At 41.8% G+C, this 18234-nt stretch overlaps 1 protein-coding gene across 5 annotated transcripts in view; it reads right to left on the bottom strand.

The window, feature by feature from the left end:
* Positions 1-3577: 3577 nt before the first annotated feature.
* The window catches only part of SATB1 (SATB homeobox 1), a 595469-nt gene continuing 580812 nt past the window's right edge, over positions 3578-18234 (bottom strand). For all 5 annotated transcript variants that reach the window (XM_069648886.1, XM_069648891.1, XM_069648889.1 and 2 more), the window contains 2 exons: positions 15549-15752; positions 3578-5368 (listed from right to left, as the gene is read on the bottom strand). In XM_069648886.1, the coding sequence (XP_069504987.1) occupies positions 4814-5368; positions 15549-15752 (759 nt within the window). In that variant the 3' untranslated portion in view covers positions 3578-4813. The remainder of the gene's footprint in view (positions 5369-15548; positions 15753-18234) is intronic.

Genomic DNA, 18234 nt, shown 5'->3' with positions numbered 1-18234 from the left:
TTTTTCTGACAGCATACAAAATTCTTGTGTGGTCTGCAAGTCTCTTTCTGCTTCTTTGCTCGAGTGGCTGTTGGCACCTTGACAGGCATTTCTTCTCCCTTCAGGTCTTCTTCTGGGATTACTAGTAGCACTGAGTGCAGGGTGGCCAATGAACACTTGCCCTTCCAACAGGGTGGGAGGTGCAAGTAGGCTTGTTGGCCACAAACTCTGGAGTAATCCATCATCGCTGTCGTACCTTTCGTCATATCAGGGATCACAAGATTGTGGTTGCACTGTGTGTTTGCACCAACAGGATCTGTTCCTTCATTGCTGAAACAAAGTTCATAATTCATGGGTCTATGTATTCGCACGGGCTTCTCCATTGTTGCAATCCATGTCAGCCTTGTGATTCAGCTGTGTACAGGAAGAGTGGAGAAGCTTCCCATTTCCCTCTGGTGTTTGAACGGAGCCCGGTGGACTGAGGTACGAGTGTGTTTCTTAAAAGACTGGAGGGAGTGCATTGTATTCTCCAGTGTGTTCCTATTTTACAAAGTTACGTTGAAGAATCTTGTAGGGCCCTTAATGTCTATTTCTCCAGGGTCCTAATGTGGAAGACTCTGCCTGTGCTTCTTTTCTTGGCCAATAGCCGACCGGTTTCTGTGGTATACAAGTGGTTAGACCATTCAATGTCCTCTCCCTGTAGGGGTGACAGGAAGGGGGGTGAAGAAAAGAGGGGGGGAAATTACTTGATAGATTCACTCCCACCGAATTGGTCTTGCATATAGTGCTAGTACTACACATTGTACATTGATTGTGCACAAAATGGAAGGGGAGGCTTACCCTTTCCATGTAGTCAGTGGTTCTGGGCACGGAAGGGTGAGGCAGCCTGTGACCTAGGGGCCAAACACAGTTATAAATACCGGGTTGGAGCGCATATAAATGCAACTGTAAGCAATAACGCCATGCGTACTGGCATTTTGTTCACTCATTGAAAACTTGTTAATTAACCAAAAATTGCTAGTGGTTTACTGTGCGGGTGGCCGCGCGAAGGCGTACCAATTCCCACAGCAAATGTCCCACATCCGACGGGATCCGATCACTCGGTCCCATCATTGTCTTTGCTGAGACCGAGTGTATTGCATCTGCGCCTGCTACGCGAAGTGAAGGGTTCGAACGCATGCAGGAATGCTCTCTAGAGCAGGGGCTTACCTCCTGCTTTCGTCCGAAAGAGGTCTGGCGGGCCGCGCCCGAGGAGTTCTCTACGCCGCGGCTCGCCAGATCTCTTTGTTTATGGTTTAGGGAAATGGGAAGCTTCTCCTCTCTTCCGGTAGACAGCTGAAGGGGGTGAAAATGTGCTGTTAACTGCTGACGGGACGCAGAGCTTCAACCTCAAGAGGCCATCTTGCTCCATGCCATCTAGTGGTCTCCAGGAAACTAATTTAAAGTCTGTAGGCTCGGCCCCAGGGTGCCAATTTATTTATATAGCTTTATAGAGCGCTTTCACCAAAGCACTGCACAGAATAAACTGTTAGAAAAGAAATGTAGGTTTTTACAAAAGATTAGTTATGGAGAACACATTTTATTCGGGAACAGGTGAGGTTTTAAGAGAAGAACGAAAAGTAGAAAGCGTAGGGGAAGATCCTGCAGAGAGAGGGAGAGCTTTCCAGAGTTTTGGGGCCAAGAGAATGAAAGAGTGAATACAGGATTGCACACAAGGAGACGGAGGAAAAGTTAAGAGAAAGAAAGGAGAAAGTGGAGAAGCATAGACTAAAACCAGTAAAGAGAGGTGGGGAGCTGGGAGGGGCGAGTACCTGTATACATTTAAAATCAGTACTGAACAGATTGAATTAAAGATGGGCTTGAAAAGAAGCCAATGGAGTGAAATGAGTACAGGTGTGATGTGAGCGCCCTGGGAAATTTCATAAAAATACGGGCAGCCAAATTCTGCATGCATTGGAGTCAATTAATGGATTAAAGTGGGGGGCCCAGATAAGCTGTACTCCAGCAGTCTACGCAAAACAATACAAAGGCATTTACCCAGGTTACATTTTGGGGAGAGTGGAAGAAACTCAAAAGTCTTTTGTGGGATTTTAAATGTGCCATACAGGACTACATGACTTCTGAGATTTGAGTTGTTAAATTAATCTAGCTTTCAAGTATTACACCTAGATTTGGAACTTGATTAACTGGGGTAGGACAATTGACTCGGCAAGAGGCCAAGAATCAGTGTTTTGGGATAGGCCAGTACTGCTAGATGTCTCTCCCTTCACACCCGAAGGATTACCAATGCAAGATGCAAGAAATTTGATTCAACCAAAGTTTATTCTCTAGAACAAATCTCAGGATTTTGGGTGGTCTGGATTAAAGTATAGTGTATCTTCAAAAGGACTAATAGGTATCAATTCTAATTTGCTTGAGAACTGTAGACTGCCTCCAGGAGGTCAAACAAAATTCACTCAGTCAATAGTGTTCTACGTGTCCCCTGAACTTCGTTTGTAGTGGTTTTTGGTCTTTCCTGTTGCAGTCGCTATCATCTTGTTTCTACTATTGTTGCTATTGTCTAGATTCTGAGCTTTCTTTATTTGGTCCTCCTCACCTTCTAGACTGCATGGATTCTAAGATTTGAGTTATGGTTTAATGTCAAAAGAAAGAGAGAGAGAGTCACTGACATGAAGTGATGTATAGGAATTGACTGCCTGGGATTGGGCAGAGGAATTAGACTGGACTGGAGGAATGAACAATAGTTCACTAGGGCTGTTGGGAATGCTAGTCCTGAGTGTTGGTGTTAACATTTTCCTTTGCAGCTGAAGGCTGGAATAAATGAAGTTGGAAGCATAATGCTTGCCTCTGTGTCTTTAGCAGAAAGAAGACTCTATGAACACACCTAGTCTGGGTAATCTTCATTATTCTCCTGAATTAGGAATGTCAACTATTGTGAAGCCCACATATGTCTTAATATTTAACATACAATAACATACTGTTTAACATTTCAAGAGTTTGTGTGATTTCTACAAATCACTTGACCTACAAACTTGTGGCTGCCTATGTAACCTGAACCCTTCGGCAGTTTTTCTGGGCATTAATACAGAGTTACCTGATATGTGTATATTTACAAACACAGATAAATAAATCAAGAGCTGCAAAGCAGTGCAAAACTACATAGAGTGCTCATGAACAGCTATGTTGACCTGAAGCAGGTGACCAGAATGGTTATTCAAACTGCAGCAAAAAAAACTAAAAGCTTCTTGTGGCTCTTCAGATGATCTGATAATAAACATACTGTCTTTTCAAGGCAGTAGTCATCCTACAATGCTGGTTTAGCTGCTTGACACATACAACATATCATGCATGACTTGTTTTGTCCTTTATTAATTCTTTCCATTTAGCAATAGTACAGCAACTGTATGATCTTTACCCACAACATTGTTCACACATCTCTGCCAATGTTAAATTATTACATTTAATAAAAGACCAAAGTAAAATGTAGAAAAAGTCAGCTGCTTGAACAAAAATACAAAACAATGTAATAGGAAATATATATAGAAAAAATAATTATTTTTCATGGAATATACAAAATTGATAAATAAGAAGACAACACTTTGCTTAATCGTACCATACAAACAATTTTAATTGTGTAGTTACAGTCAATACCCACTCCTAGTCAGAACATCTTCTGCATAAAGAAAATTGTGATATACGTACAAAAACAGCCAGCCGTAACAAAATGACTGGTGTTTTCATAGCAAGAAACTCATAAAAAAGAAAACACACCTTTGTACAGATGTTAGCTTTCAAATAGATTGTAAATGAAAGGAAGACACATTGCAAACATCAATTATTTTCACATTAATTGCATAAGTTTCTAAGGTGATCTATTCATTTTATTTATCTAAGCTTATTTGCATGATATTAAAAATTGCATACAACAATAGGAGTGAAGCTGACAGTATGAATTGCTTTGATAACATAGAGCACTTTTTATAGGCAACTCTGTAAATCACATTTTCTCTATTTAAAACTTTTAAGACACTTTTGTTTTTACTGCCCATCAAAATACATTTATAAATATAAAAGAAACTGAATGAGAACATGAAGGCGTAAAATATTACATAAAATAAAACATTTCCCCTCAAAAAAATAATTACAACGTCATGCTGCAGGATGTCAAAATAAATAAATAGATGGACTAAATTGTGTTTCGCAATTTTTTTCAATGTTCCTTTCTTATAAAAATCGTCTATGTAACAATGATAGTGAAGTAAAATGTACAGTGACTTTTTGTTTTCCAAACGAAATCTACAAACAAACTGAAATTACGGCAGTGCCATATCATACAAGGCATTTGTTGGCATGTCATCTGTTATAATTGAATTCCAGTCTTTAGTTGTTCTGTAACGTACAGCAGAGCAAAGTAACAGACATTTTGTTTCATAATAATTTTGTGAGCTTCCAACAGCTGTGGAGTTTTACAGTAATATTACAAATAAAAAGGAAATAAATCACATTAGTTGTAACGCTTGTCTGAAGCAGTAGAACCAAATTCACTGGAACAAAATCATGCTAATTGTGTACGCCATGGCTTTTCCAGTGAACACAGTAACATCCATTCCAAACTCTTCGTCCAAAACTGGACATCAGTTCATAAATAGGTTGGAATATCTAGTGCAAGTCAGTGTTTTCTCTTCTTTTCACACGCTCCATTGTTTAAGTTTGCTGAAGATTCATTGGCCAAACCATGAATAATAAAAGGTTATTAACAGTGCATAAGAAGGGCTCTTTTTTTGTAAGTACCACCAGTGGAACAGTTGAAATTATTTGAATTAATACTTGCAGACTAGCATTCCAGATCTGCAATTATTTGTGTGTTGCTGCCTCCTGTCAACTCATTCTCTAGTTTCACTGAAAAATGTGTGTTATTAGATTTGTTGTGGGCACTTAACTCCAAGTCCTTGAGCAATTCCTCCTCCTTATACTCAGCCACGTCCACCTCCAAGCCCGAATTGTCTTTCAGTTTCCCATGATGCTTCACATAGTATCGCTGATTCTGAAAGAACTTAATGATTGTGTACTTGGGCAAGTCAAGCTGTGCAGAGAGGGTGTGGATTGCCTCCTCATCTGGATACAGACCAACGTCTTGTATGAAGCTTTGCAATATTCCTAAAGCTTCTACTGATATCTTTGTGCGGGGGCGTGGCTTCTGGCGATTCTCATCATCGGATTCAGCAGGTGATGCTGTTGAAGGTTGCCTTGGAGGCACTCGAGGGCCAGATTGTTGTTGTTGCTGCTGCTGCTGCTGTTGTTGCTGATGCTGCTGTTGTTGCTGCTGCTGTTGTTGTTGATGCTGTTGTTGTTGATGCTGTTGCTGATGTTGCTGCTGCTGATGCTGTTGCTGTAATGTAAAATCAAGAAAAACATGAATTAATGTCATTTAATATATAAACCCCTTAATTGCTAAGGGTTACCAACGCCACCCCAAAAACAAATGTGCATTTGAAAATTAGTATATTCAAAGGTCAATAGGTTTCGCTACCAAGACATACTACATCAATTTTCTGGCAAATGATTGTGATTAATGGTTGCCAGTTTTTATTTTTCTGTTGACCTCATTACAAAGTATGTCAAAAATGTTTTCCTGCAATTAAAGGTTTTCACAAACAATGCGTCTCTTGAGAAATATGCGGTTCATTTATTGTGTATTTCCCGTCTGTACTTGTTTGAACTTGGTGACAGAACCCCAGAAAGTTATGGCCAAGAGTCCTCCACGGCCAACTCAGAAAGCATTGCACCTTTCTCAGGCTCTTTCTGGTTCTCTCTCTCCAACTCTTAACTGATGTTTCCTTTCCTACTCCTTCCTTTCACTCTTTAAAACGCAGTCACCTCTTCACTCTGCTGTTTTCCTCCTCCGGTTTGAAATGTACCTCCTCCAGCTACATCATCACTGTTGCTATTCTTCCTTCCTCCTCTTTCTTCATTGTTCCCCTCTTCCAACTCCAACCTCTCATTTGCTCTAATTCCTTAATCTTCCTTCATAATATTTCCCTCTTCCAACTAGAACCTCTCACTAGAACTCATTCCTTCTTCCTCTCCAACTAAGCCAAAACGTTCTGCTCTTCCAACCTCCTTCTAAACACTTTGTCATAGCCACCCCCTTTTTAGACTCAGATGTGTGAGAATTGGGGCACTAATGATTTCCTCCAGGACATCTGGGGCCTGTTGGCAGTAGGAGTATTGGATATGTTCGAAGTGATTGACCCCCCTCCACCTCTACTGACCATGTGTGCCAAATGTTGTCTGTATTATTGGCTGTAGACCAGTAGCACTGCGGGTTAAATGTTAAATGGGGGATTGGAGGGCACCATCTTGAAATCATGAAGCCCCTTCATGACGGCTACCTGACTTCACCAGGGCTCCCCTTGGTTTGGCTTTCTGTTTCATGTTTCCCTTATAGATTCCCTTCTAATCTTTCTGCTCGCAAGCAACTTCCTCCATGGGCCATGCTGAAAAGTACAATTGGTGAGATTGCGATCGCATTCATGGTCTTGTACAGATCGCATGCTCGGACTGTTCCCCGCAGCTATCTATGTTGAGCTTCTGGTCCAGCCTTAAAGACAACTCTTGCCTCCTGGTGTTTATAAAGTTTGGATCTTCGGCCTTAAACATCTCTGAATGTGCATGTGTGGGCCAGGTAAACTGTCTGGTGATGGATGAGAGGGTGTGGGGGTCCTCCATATACCACCACCAAGTCTGTAGTGTGGAGCAGACAGTGTTTCCTGGCACCCATAGTCTCTCCTTTCCACGGCTGCTCACATGTGACATTGTGACACCACTCAGTAAAACATTAAGCCCTTTCATTACGGTTAGCAAACAATTGTCTCTAAATAATGGCTGAATCAGCTTTTGACACAATTCACACATTTGCTGATATGCGGGACAAGTCAGATCCCTGGAAAGGGTTAAAGGACTTGATGGGACTCTGCAACCCTGGAAAGGTGGTATGAGAACCCAGAGGCAGTCTCACCCGCTAGCTCCTGGGGATCTCTCTCTCAGTTGGTCATCCAGCCAATCCTATTCTTTAGGATTTTCCGACGTCCCAACTCCCCCCACCCCTTTTTTTACACATACACTGAGCCGAGGAAGAGGGTGACTGAGAGTAATCAGACTAAGTCTCTCACATCGTACTGGACATGTACCTTTAACTGGGTCAGGCAAAGTCAGGCACTTTGCACTAAGTGCATACACCTGATACTAGTTAGCTCTCCTCACACGAATAAAAGGCAACACTTAAAGACACACTCTGAGCAAGGCGGAACACGAATACGAGCAGAACTTTCCGGGACGAAGGCACACCTACTGGAGCAGAGCAACAGACCAAGGGACGAGAGCAGTGGGCTGGAAAACCCCAAGGGTTCCATACTGGAGGTTTTTGCCTCCGACAAACCGCGAAAGACAAGCGGAGAAGCCCAGATCCCACCAGTGAATATTTTATTATGTTTCAAAGACGCCAGCGACCCTGCCGGGTGAACGGCAGAGTTGACGATGCGAGGCCAAGCCTGTGTTACTAACCTTGACTCGTAAATTGGAAGTAGCAAAACAAGAAAGAAGCGCACACAGCCGGTGAGTTAGCAAGCGACCTGAGAGACGGGTGTGTATTAAAGCGAATGAAGTAGCAACATTATTTCACAAGTGAAGGCTGCACACGTGTGGATGAAATGAGAAGAAAGGTAGACCTGTGAATGAACTTTAAAGTAAAAAAAAGGCAGCTGTGAGATCAGCGATACTAAGTGAAAAGTACATTGTATGAAGTTATAAAGCGAACAAACAGCAAAAGTGAATTAAGCGAAAGTAAAAGTGAACTTTGAGTCGAAGTGATCCTGCGGTGGTCTGCAAAGAGAACCATGCACATTCAAAAGGCTACAATTGGGCAGTGTCCGAGCCCGATTGAGGGAGACCCGAAGTACAAAACGCTTGGGCAAGGGAGCCTTGGCAAGTTTGTGTTGAACTCTGACGTGATAGGTCTGCGCCTCACATAGGGGGACCTACATGGATGTGTGTTGTAAGGTCTGAGCCTGACAGAGGGGGGCCTATGTGATCTGTGTGCTGTAAGGTCTGATCCAGGCAGAGGGGGACCTTTGTGACATTTACATTGGAATACAATTTTGAAAGTCAAGAAAGAGACTTTAACCTGAAATGCCAGGTGGGCCTCAATCCACATTTTGAACTGCTTAGAATGTCAGAAACTGAGCCAGAGTGTGTCATCCTGCCTACAAGGGCCAGACTTACCCCGTGAGGTTTAACGTGAGGAGAGCTGGTTCAACTACCTTTATTCTTTTGAACACTGATGCATACATTTCTCCTTTCTACACTTTTTCTACAAGAGATAGGGCAGGCATTAGGTTTGTGTTAGCATAGACCATTTTGATTTGCCTGACTCCACTAGGCCTGATTTGTTTATCCTTTGATGGTCGAGACTACTCCCATCTTAGTTATAAGGCAAAATAGAAGTTTCTCCGACCCCAACATTTTCAATAAAGGTTTTATAAATTGTATCCATTGTGTCAGTGTCATACTTGTTATACCATGCCTTCCCTACAGTGGCCTGCTACAAAAGTATCCCCAGAGCCATAAGCTTTTTGAAGACAGGTCAGGCGTGGAGCTGTAGCCTTCCCATCCAGAGTGCCTCACCTCAGTGATGCAATTTTAGAGCAAGGTAGCCCAGAACCCAATGATACAAAGTTGTACTCTTGCCTTAACCCTATACTCCGTTCCTAAATGCACTCCAGGGAAGGTCATCCCACATACAAATAGCAAATGTTCTGAGACATTATTTGTTGTCCCGGGGTCCAGAGAGTGACCCAAGATCAGGAGGTCATTGGGTGCAGGAACCCTATGGAGTGCAGGAGACCACAACAAAAACTGATTGGACAAGCTCTGCATGGAGATCACCAGTTGGGGCCAATAATACAAATAGGAAATTAGAACAATATAAAAATCTCACACAGTACAAGACAGATAAGAACCAATCAGAAAAGACATTAGTAAGAGAATAGAAAGGCACGACCTATAAAAGGCTACGGTAAAGCAAAGATATGGTAGATGAAGTCTTCAAGGAGTCAGCCAATCAGGGGGTAGAGAGAGAGGCATATTCCAGGATCACAGCAAGGAACATGAAAAAGGACTATAGACATGGAAAGCCATATGTCTTCTGACCCCCTCCCCCTTCTCCACCCCCGGGCCACAAATAACTGCTTTAGGAGAGCTCTAAGGATTATGGAAAGTGGTTGCGTGGGAATTTTACTTTCATTTCTGCCTAGCGCTGTATCTACTCTGAATATCCCTGTGCCTAAACTCCTTTTCATATCCGTATGAGATTGACCCCATTCCTCACAGTATGTAGTGCTGGGTTTAAGTCTGGATGAAGCTCTGCCTTTTGTCCCAAATGATGAATTGGAATGTACATAATACATTGAAATAGATCCGGGGTATGACTGACAGCCAGTCAAGTGATGAAAGTGCTGGACGTGTTCCCTCTGATCCAGTTGCAATAGTGTTTTGTAATCAGCAGCTGTCTCAAGAAATATTTGTTAAGTCCTAGTTACTATTTGCATATCCCAGCTTTGATGCATCCAGGGAGTTAATGGCTAACGTCCTTTGTGTGAAGGTAAGGAAGGGCATTACACACCCGATTGATGTGAGGTAAAAGAAGCATTCTCACACCAGGATTTTGATTTGTGCTTCCCATGTGAGGTGGTAGTCCATCACCATTCACAAGATCTTTATTATTTTTGTGCTTCAGAGCAAGGACCCATTTTGTGTTGCCACAAGATGGTCGTGAAGAGTCATGCTATGCTGCAGCAGATTAGTACTTCCGTTTTGTTGGGGTTGGATTTGAGCAGTTTTTGTGTCATCCAATCTTCCACTTGTGTGAGGCAGTTAAATAGACCATGTGTATGTGTCCTGATTGTCCCCTAATGTTTTTTTATGTTTATGTTTATGCATGCTTGTAACGCGCCGATAGCCCGCGGGCATCTGGGCTTGGAGAGCTCAGAAAGATCAAAACATCATAAAGCCAGACTAGAGCTTACTTGGGTGTCATCTACATAGAGTAGTATGTAAGGTTGTGTTAATTGATGATTCCCATGCATAGCGCCATGTAGGTGTCAAATCGGTTGCCAGAAAGGCTGGATACTTGTGTAACACTATAGGTAGTCGATACTTGTGGAACACCACAGGCAGTCGTGTAGACATCAGATAGCAAAGGTAGAAGCCGGAAGCATTTGATCGCTTTCTTGACAGTAAGGAATTAAGTCATACACTGGAGTGCAACGCTGGTCAGGCCTGCCTCTGATCTGCAGTGTGGCTGCATCAAATGCCACCTAAATCAATCACTTGGCTCTATGTGAAGGACCATGCCCAGTATCATCATCCTCAGTAAACAAACACAATGGACAGTGACCCTATGCTCGAAAGACTGGGGAAAGCCATTGTCAGCAGTTGGTTTTTCCAACTTTGAACTCTACTACCTAATGTGTCTTTTATCCACAGGGACAACCCCATTATATCATTAGTTCTCTCAAGAATGGACTACGCAAAAAGCCTCTATCTCGGCCTGCCGGAATACTTAGTGGAAATGCAAAATGCAGTAGCCAGACAACTGCTTTGAATAAAAAGGTTGCACACATTACCCTGGTGCTGTGCAGGCTCCAGTGGCTCCTAGTCAAGAAACGAATACAGTTCAAATACCTCTGTATCGCCCACCATGCTTACCAGGCTCCTTCATAAGAACATTGCATTTAAGCATTATATATCATTTAAGGCTCCAAGGTCCTGACAGCACTTTAGTACTACTGTAGAAGAACAAGTGGACGCATTCTCCCTAGTCAACGCCCCCTTACACCACCCTACTGGAGTAACAGACGAGGAGCTACAACTGGGAACCCGTGTACAAGTTTATGCGACATGCCCATACCGCGTCAACTGTATGAAAAACGATAGGCACTCAGGCAGCCATTCAAAAGATACCCTCAAATTGAAACAGTGGAGGAAACCTACCAACATGATGCCCCTTGTCGAGTTGTCGAAAAGCATCCATGAATAAAATGGTGCACGACATGGATGTACGTTAAACAAAGTCTTATGACAGCAAAAGAATGCCGAAAGACGTTTTATGACCTTATGCTGAAACGATATGAGAATACTTAAGAATAACGATGTCATTGAAGCAGTAATAGAAACATGTACTCCATGCACTATTTATGAATGAAGTGACCCCCCTGGTCAAAAACTGTAAATACGTTGAAACGCAAGGTAGAAATAATACATATAAGCTTGCTTATGAGAGGTATATATTCAACGTTTAGGACTATCATCAGGACAAGAGGGACGACGGCTCATGTCAATCAACCCAGTTACATCAAAAATACGAGCCCAGGATCTTAAACATGAAGAGACAATGTTTTCCTTGTGAAATAGGGGAGTACATTGGCTTTGAACCAAGGATGCTATTTCGAGAGATGACGAAAAAGCATGAGGGGAGTCTATGAGCAGCCCATGCACAAGGACATATTTTCTAAAGATGAGGAGGAACACGAACATTTACTGGTGCCAAATATTGGATGATTAAAAGGCATACAGTCAATATGGGATAGAATGAGCAAGTCTCTAAAGGACAAAAGGAGAACTTCACCCAGCCAAAGCTGAATCAAATAAGGTTAAAAACACTGTTGATATGGACAAATTCATGGGCTTGCAACACCTGATGAAGAGCTTGCAAACAAGGGCGATTCATTAGGCCTGGAGCTAAGATAGCGGGGTACTTACACTCTCTCGGATGTCCCGAGACTGTGCAGACTGGCAAGGTCAACCTTCAAACAGAAGACACTGGCATGAGGGCTACTGATAAGAGATGGTGGCCTAATTAGGAAACCAAGGAAGAACTGACGTATCTCCAACCACCTGGGTTCCTATGTATGTGCCGCTAACAAGCCGAATGTCCAAGGTTGGATCTGGGTGACCAACCAAATGAATACCCTGCCACGCACTTTTTCATACAATGTTGCAAAATATTAGTCCGCTGCCACATTTTCTGCTGTGATGATTACCTTATAACATGTGATTAAAAGTAGCTCAGGGTGTGTCTCACAGAAAAGTGACCACCAATGAGGGACTAACACGCATATTTTCTATATGTAGAGATGATCCCCTAATCCAATCCCGCACCTCGATAGGTTTGTGTAGTTTTCCATGTAGGATGACGCCATAGCTGACGCATCTAGCATTATATAAACTATGCATGACTGAAAAAACAGTGTGATACTGAGTCGAATTAATGAGTGTATATTTGCCATGCTTTACTTCTTGAGATTAAAGCAGTATTTTACCATCTCCTTTGAGTCTGTCCGGTTATTGGTTCCGAAGTATTTTCTTGGTAATTCCATCCAGCACAACAAATGCTTCAAGGTGCTAAAGCACACTACTTCCTCGCTTTAGCAGGATAAGCAAGGGTGGATTCTCATTTACAATACTGACCACCAAACTCTGGGACTCTCTTCCCAAGCAACGTCGCATAAAAGAGGATCACTAAACCTACAAGAAACAGGTCGAGATAGGGCTCTTCAACTAACTGCTATAACTACATAGTCAACGCTGAGCAAAGAGTTTGTGTACTGTACATGCCACAGACATACGACACCTTGCATACATTTGCCTAAAAGCTAATCCCCTAGCCACAATATTTAATTCGGACAACTGCTGCACTCAAGGAAACAGCACATGAAGCATCTAAGGACGTTTTTATTTCCTAATTCCTCCCAAACTTTGCTCCTTTTTCCCGAGGTATCCAGACTCACTAACACCCTGAGTGGTAACATCTCAAATGCTTCACACCACACTCAATAACCTCATCAGATGACCATCAATGCCTAGCATACATATCAGACTCCTACCCTCTCTGTCTGCTACCACACCACATTCACTGCAGCTCACCAAATCCAGAGACTTCCCTTATGGATAACCGGAAAAGCATACTTTCTCCACCTGAACCCTCTATGCCACTAACAGTCTCCACCACACCCATCTTTTTTACAGAGCCAGAGGTAATTAGGTCAACCTTATCGACAGAAGGGCTCGCTACAAGACCACTTATCTAACAAAGGTTCCTGGCCTCGGGAGATTACCTGCACCTAACTGCACTAGTGTGCCTGATTGCTGGGTTTCTGCCGCTCTGACAGCCCTGCAATTTCTTTCATGGACATGCAGCCTGAGCCTTGACGAATGCTGCTTGCCCTCTTCTATTTTCATATTATTATTAGGATATTATTATTATTGTTAGGGTATTTATTGAGTTTGGATCTAGATCTGGGAAGCAATGGAATGCTTTACAACCAAGGGGGAAAAGCAAGATTAGAGAGACAAGAAACAAGAGAGTGAGGATCTAACAACAGAGGAGTGAGGGTAATTGTCAGCAATGGATCCTCAAGTAACCAAGGGAGGAAACCATGGGGATGAGATCACCCAGTCTCAGGTATGGTGAGGAGAGAGGTGCCATTCCTACACTGCACACGTCTGGCATGGGGTTGCCACGATGGAGCTTTGTGGTCCATGTCTGCCTACCAGACTGCTTTGAAGTGATTCTAACTTTTTCAACCAAAAACATCCACTACAGAAAATGCCACTTGGGCCTCATCACGAGTTGGGCTGTATTCCCGGCTGTAATACCGCCGACTGTAATAGCCCTAGCACCGACCAGTCCGCTGGTATTACCACTGGATCACGGGTTGGGCTTTAACGGTAAATCCCAATTCCTGATTGGGTCCTTTGGATCCAATGGGAAATTTTCGGTGCTAATACTGCGGGCTAATACAGCTGGCTGTAATACAGCTGAAAACAGGGATTTTCACCTCCACAAAAAAGCTGGAGGTAAAATAGCCAATTTAGCGCCCAACTCGTGATAGGGCCAGCCCTTAAATGTGGCGGTAATACCGTTACCACCGCATTTAAGGGCTACAGCCCAACTCGTGATGAGGCCTTAGTCTGCACCCTATATTTTCGAACTGGATTTTGACCAATGATAGAATTATCTAAAGCTATGTGGTGGAGGATCTCCTCTGCTACTTAGCCAATCACTTTAATTGTGAACGTAAATGACCTTTGCTGGCCTACAATTAAAATAGAACTATCAGTTATACACAGTATCATTTTCCATCTTAAAGAAAGGAATGTTCTATTATTTACTTTATAATTATTGTAGTGACACACCACAACAGCATACAATTAAAAACACTGCTTGATTGAAATGTGGGCTACTGTTTGTAGAGGGAAAACAAACAAAAAATTATAATGGCAATGGTTATCAAGGGATCTGAACTTTTAGCCTTTTGACCTATGGATGGACTACCTCCAGTAATCAGATGGCGGCATATCACCTTGGCCAGCAAAGCTGTGAGGTGGCATTCCCAAAAATGATACCTTGTACAACTGATCGTATAATGATTATTATTTTCTGTAGTACATTATGAGTCATTTTATGCCATAAGAGTTCACATTAAAATTGAAGTAGAGGGTCAGTCCCAGCTGCCAAGGCTGGTTCAAACCTCTACACTTCCAATTCCATGCTCAGAAAGTGCTCATGACGTGTGTGCAGCAAGCATACTCTTCGGCTCAACACTGTACATCATGACCATGCACTAAGCACATTCCTGGATGACACTGAGTACATATATTGTATGACAGTGGACAATGCAACATATTCAATAGGGCTAAAACTTTTCGCATGGGCAGTGCGATTTGCGGTATCCACCCATCTGATTGTGGCTGTTGCACCACATTTGGTGAAATAGTCGATTTGCCAGATTTTTCAATGCTTTTCATTTTTCCTAAGGAAACATTAAATATTGATTTTGGGAGTAGTGGGAGGCCATGGGCCTGCTCCCCATACGAAATGCTGCGAAAAGAGGTAGGCATGGGGGGCCTGCTCCCCATACGAAATGCTACGAAAAATGCAATCAAGACGCTAGTGTGAGCAGATGTCCCTGATCCGCGAAGTGCAGCTTGCACCAAAGCATGGAGAAAGTGGAGGGGTGAATTTAGTTTGCTAAGGCCTACTGAAGAACGACAGGGTCACATTTTTACATCTATGATACAGTCCTATTCATCAGGGGAAGTGCGGTAGGAAGTGCGGAGGAGGGGATCTTGGGTTACAACATATCAACACATTGAATAAAGGGTCTTCCCATAACTGAGGGACGTCGCACCTAACCAGCTGCACATCTATTCCCTAGGTCAGCACTTAAAAAGCTGTCACACATGAAACACGTGCCAACCCATGCACGTTCATGTACCAGCATTCTACATCTATCATCCAGCGATATCAAGTACAGCATCCCTGCAAAGAGGCGTTATACATTACCCGAGCATCATACACTACCACGTTTAGCTGTTAACTTTAGTTTGACCACTACCTTAGTGAAAGGATAGTGGTACTATAGTCAGCAGCTTCTTGAAAAAAGGCACCGATTAACAGGGTTACTTTATGCTTCATCTGTTCAATGTTGGATTGGGCTAGGTAAACTCACCTGGATCTGTTCTGCTGGAACATGGATCATAAGGGGCGGCCTGTCACCATGGTGATGAATCCCATTGCTTTCTTGTTCATAGATGGCATCTCGCTCTGACTGGGGAAGACTGAGAAACCTACGAATCATGGACAGATTCTCCCACAAAGTCCTGTTCTCTGGCGAGGGATCTTCTTTCCAGCGCAGAAGTTCACACAGCCACCCCTTCAAAAGAAAGAATTAACAAGATGTTAGTACAGCATAATAGCCATTGCATTTATGGTTCTAAAATATTAGTGTTCACAAACGTTCCTTGTAATGTCAGTCGTCACTTAAGACAGTCACGTTTCATTCATATTTTTAAATTAACAATAATCACAGGCCTGTTGCTGCCCTGTAAATGACTTTCTAACTAAAATGTTCACTATTCAGTACAGAATCTGAGTGCTGAACCATGAAGATGGTGGTCTAAGGCTCGTTAAGGAAGAGGAACGAGTAATCTTCTACTTTAACAGGAAGGTCTCAGTGTGATTGGCTTTTTGCCCCAGCTTCTGCACAGAAACAATAACTGACTAATGCACAAGGGTACTGTTGAGACATATTTTTGACTTGGACATTTTGTGTCCCAGTGCAACGCTGCTCTGCATCAGTGGAAATGTTATGGAATATATTGTGAAACTGCTTAACTGCCCGTGATCATTGCAATAATAAGGCCACCTTTCTAGTTCAAAATCTGGAGATTAACAATTAGTATAAAACTGAGATTATGTTTTTAAGGCTTCAAGATGGTACCATAAAATGAAAAAAAAATCAAAACAAAGGCTTGGAAAACGAAACAACCATGAATACCATAAGCATGAGTCCATGCAATCTATCTTTATATATGGCTGATTTACTAACCATGAATATCATAAGCATGAGTCCATGCAATCTATCTTTATATAGGGCTGATTTACTAACCATGAATACCATAAGCATGAGTCCATGCAATCTATCTTTATATATGGCTGATTTACTAACCATGAATATCATAAGCATGAGTCCATGCAATCTATCTTTATATAGGGCTGATTTACTAACCATGAATATCATAAGCATGAGTCCATGCAATCTATCTTTATATAGGGCTGATTTACTAACCATGAATACCATAAGCATGAGTCCATGCAATCTATCTTTATATAGGGCTGATTTACTAACCATGAATATCATAAGCATGAGTCCATGCAATCTATCTTTATATAGGGCTGATTTACTAACCATGAATACCATAAGCATGAGTCCATGCAATCTATCTTTATATAGGGCTGATTTACTAACCATGAATACCATAAGCATGAGTCCATGCAATCTATCTTTATATATGGCTGATTTACTAACCATGAATATCATAAGCATGAGTCCATGCAATCTATCTTTATATAGGGCTGATTTACTAACCATGAATATCATAAGCATGAGTCCATGCAATCTATCTTTATATAGGGCTGATTTACTAACCATGAATATCATAAGCATGAGTCCATGCAATCTATCTTTATATAGGGCTGATTTACTAACCATGAATACCATAAGCATGAGTCCATGCAATCTATCTTTATATAGGGCTGATTTACTAACCATGAATACCATAAGCATGAGTCCATGCAATCTATCTTTATATATGGCTGATTTACTAACCATGAATACCATAAGCATGAGTCCATGCAATCTATCTTTATATAGGGCTGATTTACTAACCATGAATATCATAAGCATGAGTCCATGCAATCTATCTTTATATAGGGCTGATTTACTAACCATGAATATCATAAGCATGAGTCCATGCAATCTATCTTTATATAGGGCTGATTTACTAACCATGAATACCATAAGCATGAGTCCATGCAATCTATCTTTATATAGGGCTGATTTACTAACCATGAATACCATAAGCATGAGTCCATGCAATCTATCTTTATATAGGGCTGATTTACTAACCATGAATATCATAAGCATGAGTCCATGCAATCTATCTTTATATAGGGCTGATTTACTAACCATGAATATCATAAGCATGAGTCCATGCAATCTATCTTTATATAGGGCTGATTTACTAACCATGAATACCATAAGCATGAGTCCATGCAATCTATCTTTATATAGGGCTGATTTACTAACCATGAATACCATAAGCATGAGTCCATGCAATCTATCTTTATATATGGCTGATTTACTAACCATGAATATCATAAGCATGAGTCCATGCAATCTATCTTTATATAGGGCTGATTTACTAACCATGAATATCATAAGCATGAGTCCATGCAATCTATCTTTATATAGGGCTGATTTACTAACCATGAATATCATAAGCATGAGTCCATGCAATCTATCTTTATATAGGGCTGATTTACTAACCATGAATATCATAAGCATGAGTCCATGCAATCTATCTTTATATAGGGCTGATTTACTAACCATGAATACCATAAGCATGAGTCCATGCAATCTATCTTTATATAGGGCTGATTTACTAACCATGAATACCATAAGCATGAGTCCATGCAATCTATCTTTATATAGGGCTGATTTACTAAGCTAAATAAGTAGCTTCAGTAAGAACAGAAGTCATTTTTTGGTGTAAGTGTAACTTACACCTTATTTTCTTCAGCTTAGTACATTTAGAGCCCGATTCCCAGAGCGTTTTCCTATGGGACTGTGCCAT

Source organism: Ambystoma mexicanum, chromosome 2q (genome assembly GCF_040938575.1).
Source record: "Ambystoma mexicanum isolate Mex_15411 chromosome 2q, UKY_AmexF1_1, whole genome shotgun sequence".
In the NCBI taxonomy this organism is placed as follows: Eukaryota; Metazoa; Chordata; class Amphibia; order Caudata; family Ambystomatidae; genus Ambystoma; species Ambystoma mexicanum.
The sequence above is the reverse complement of the archived record's forward strand: the minus strand, read 5'-3'. Positions and strand labels throughout refer to the sequence as shown.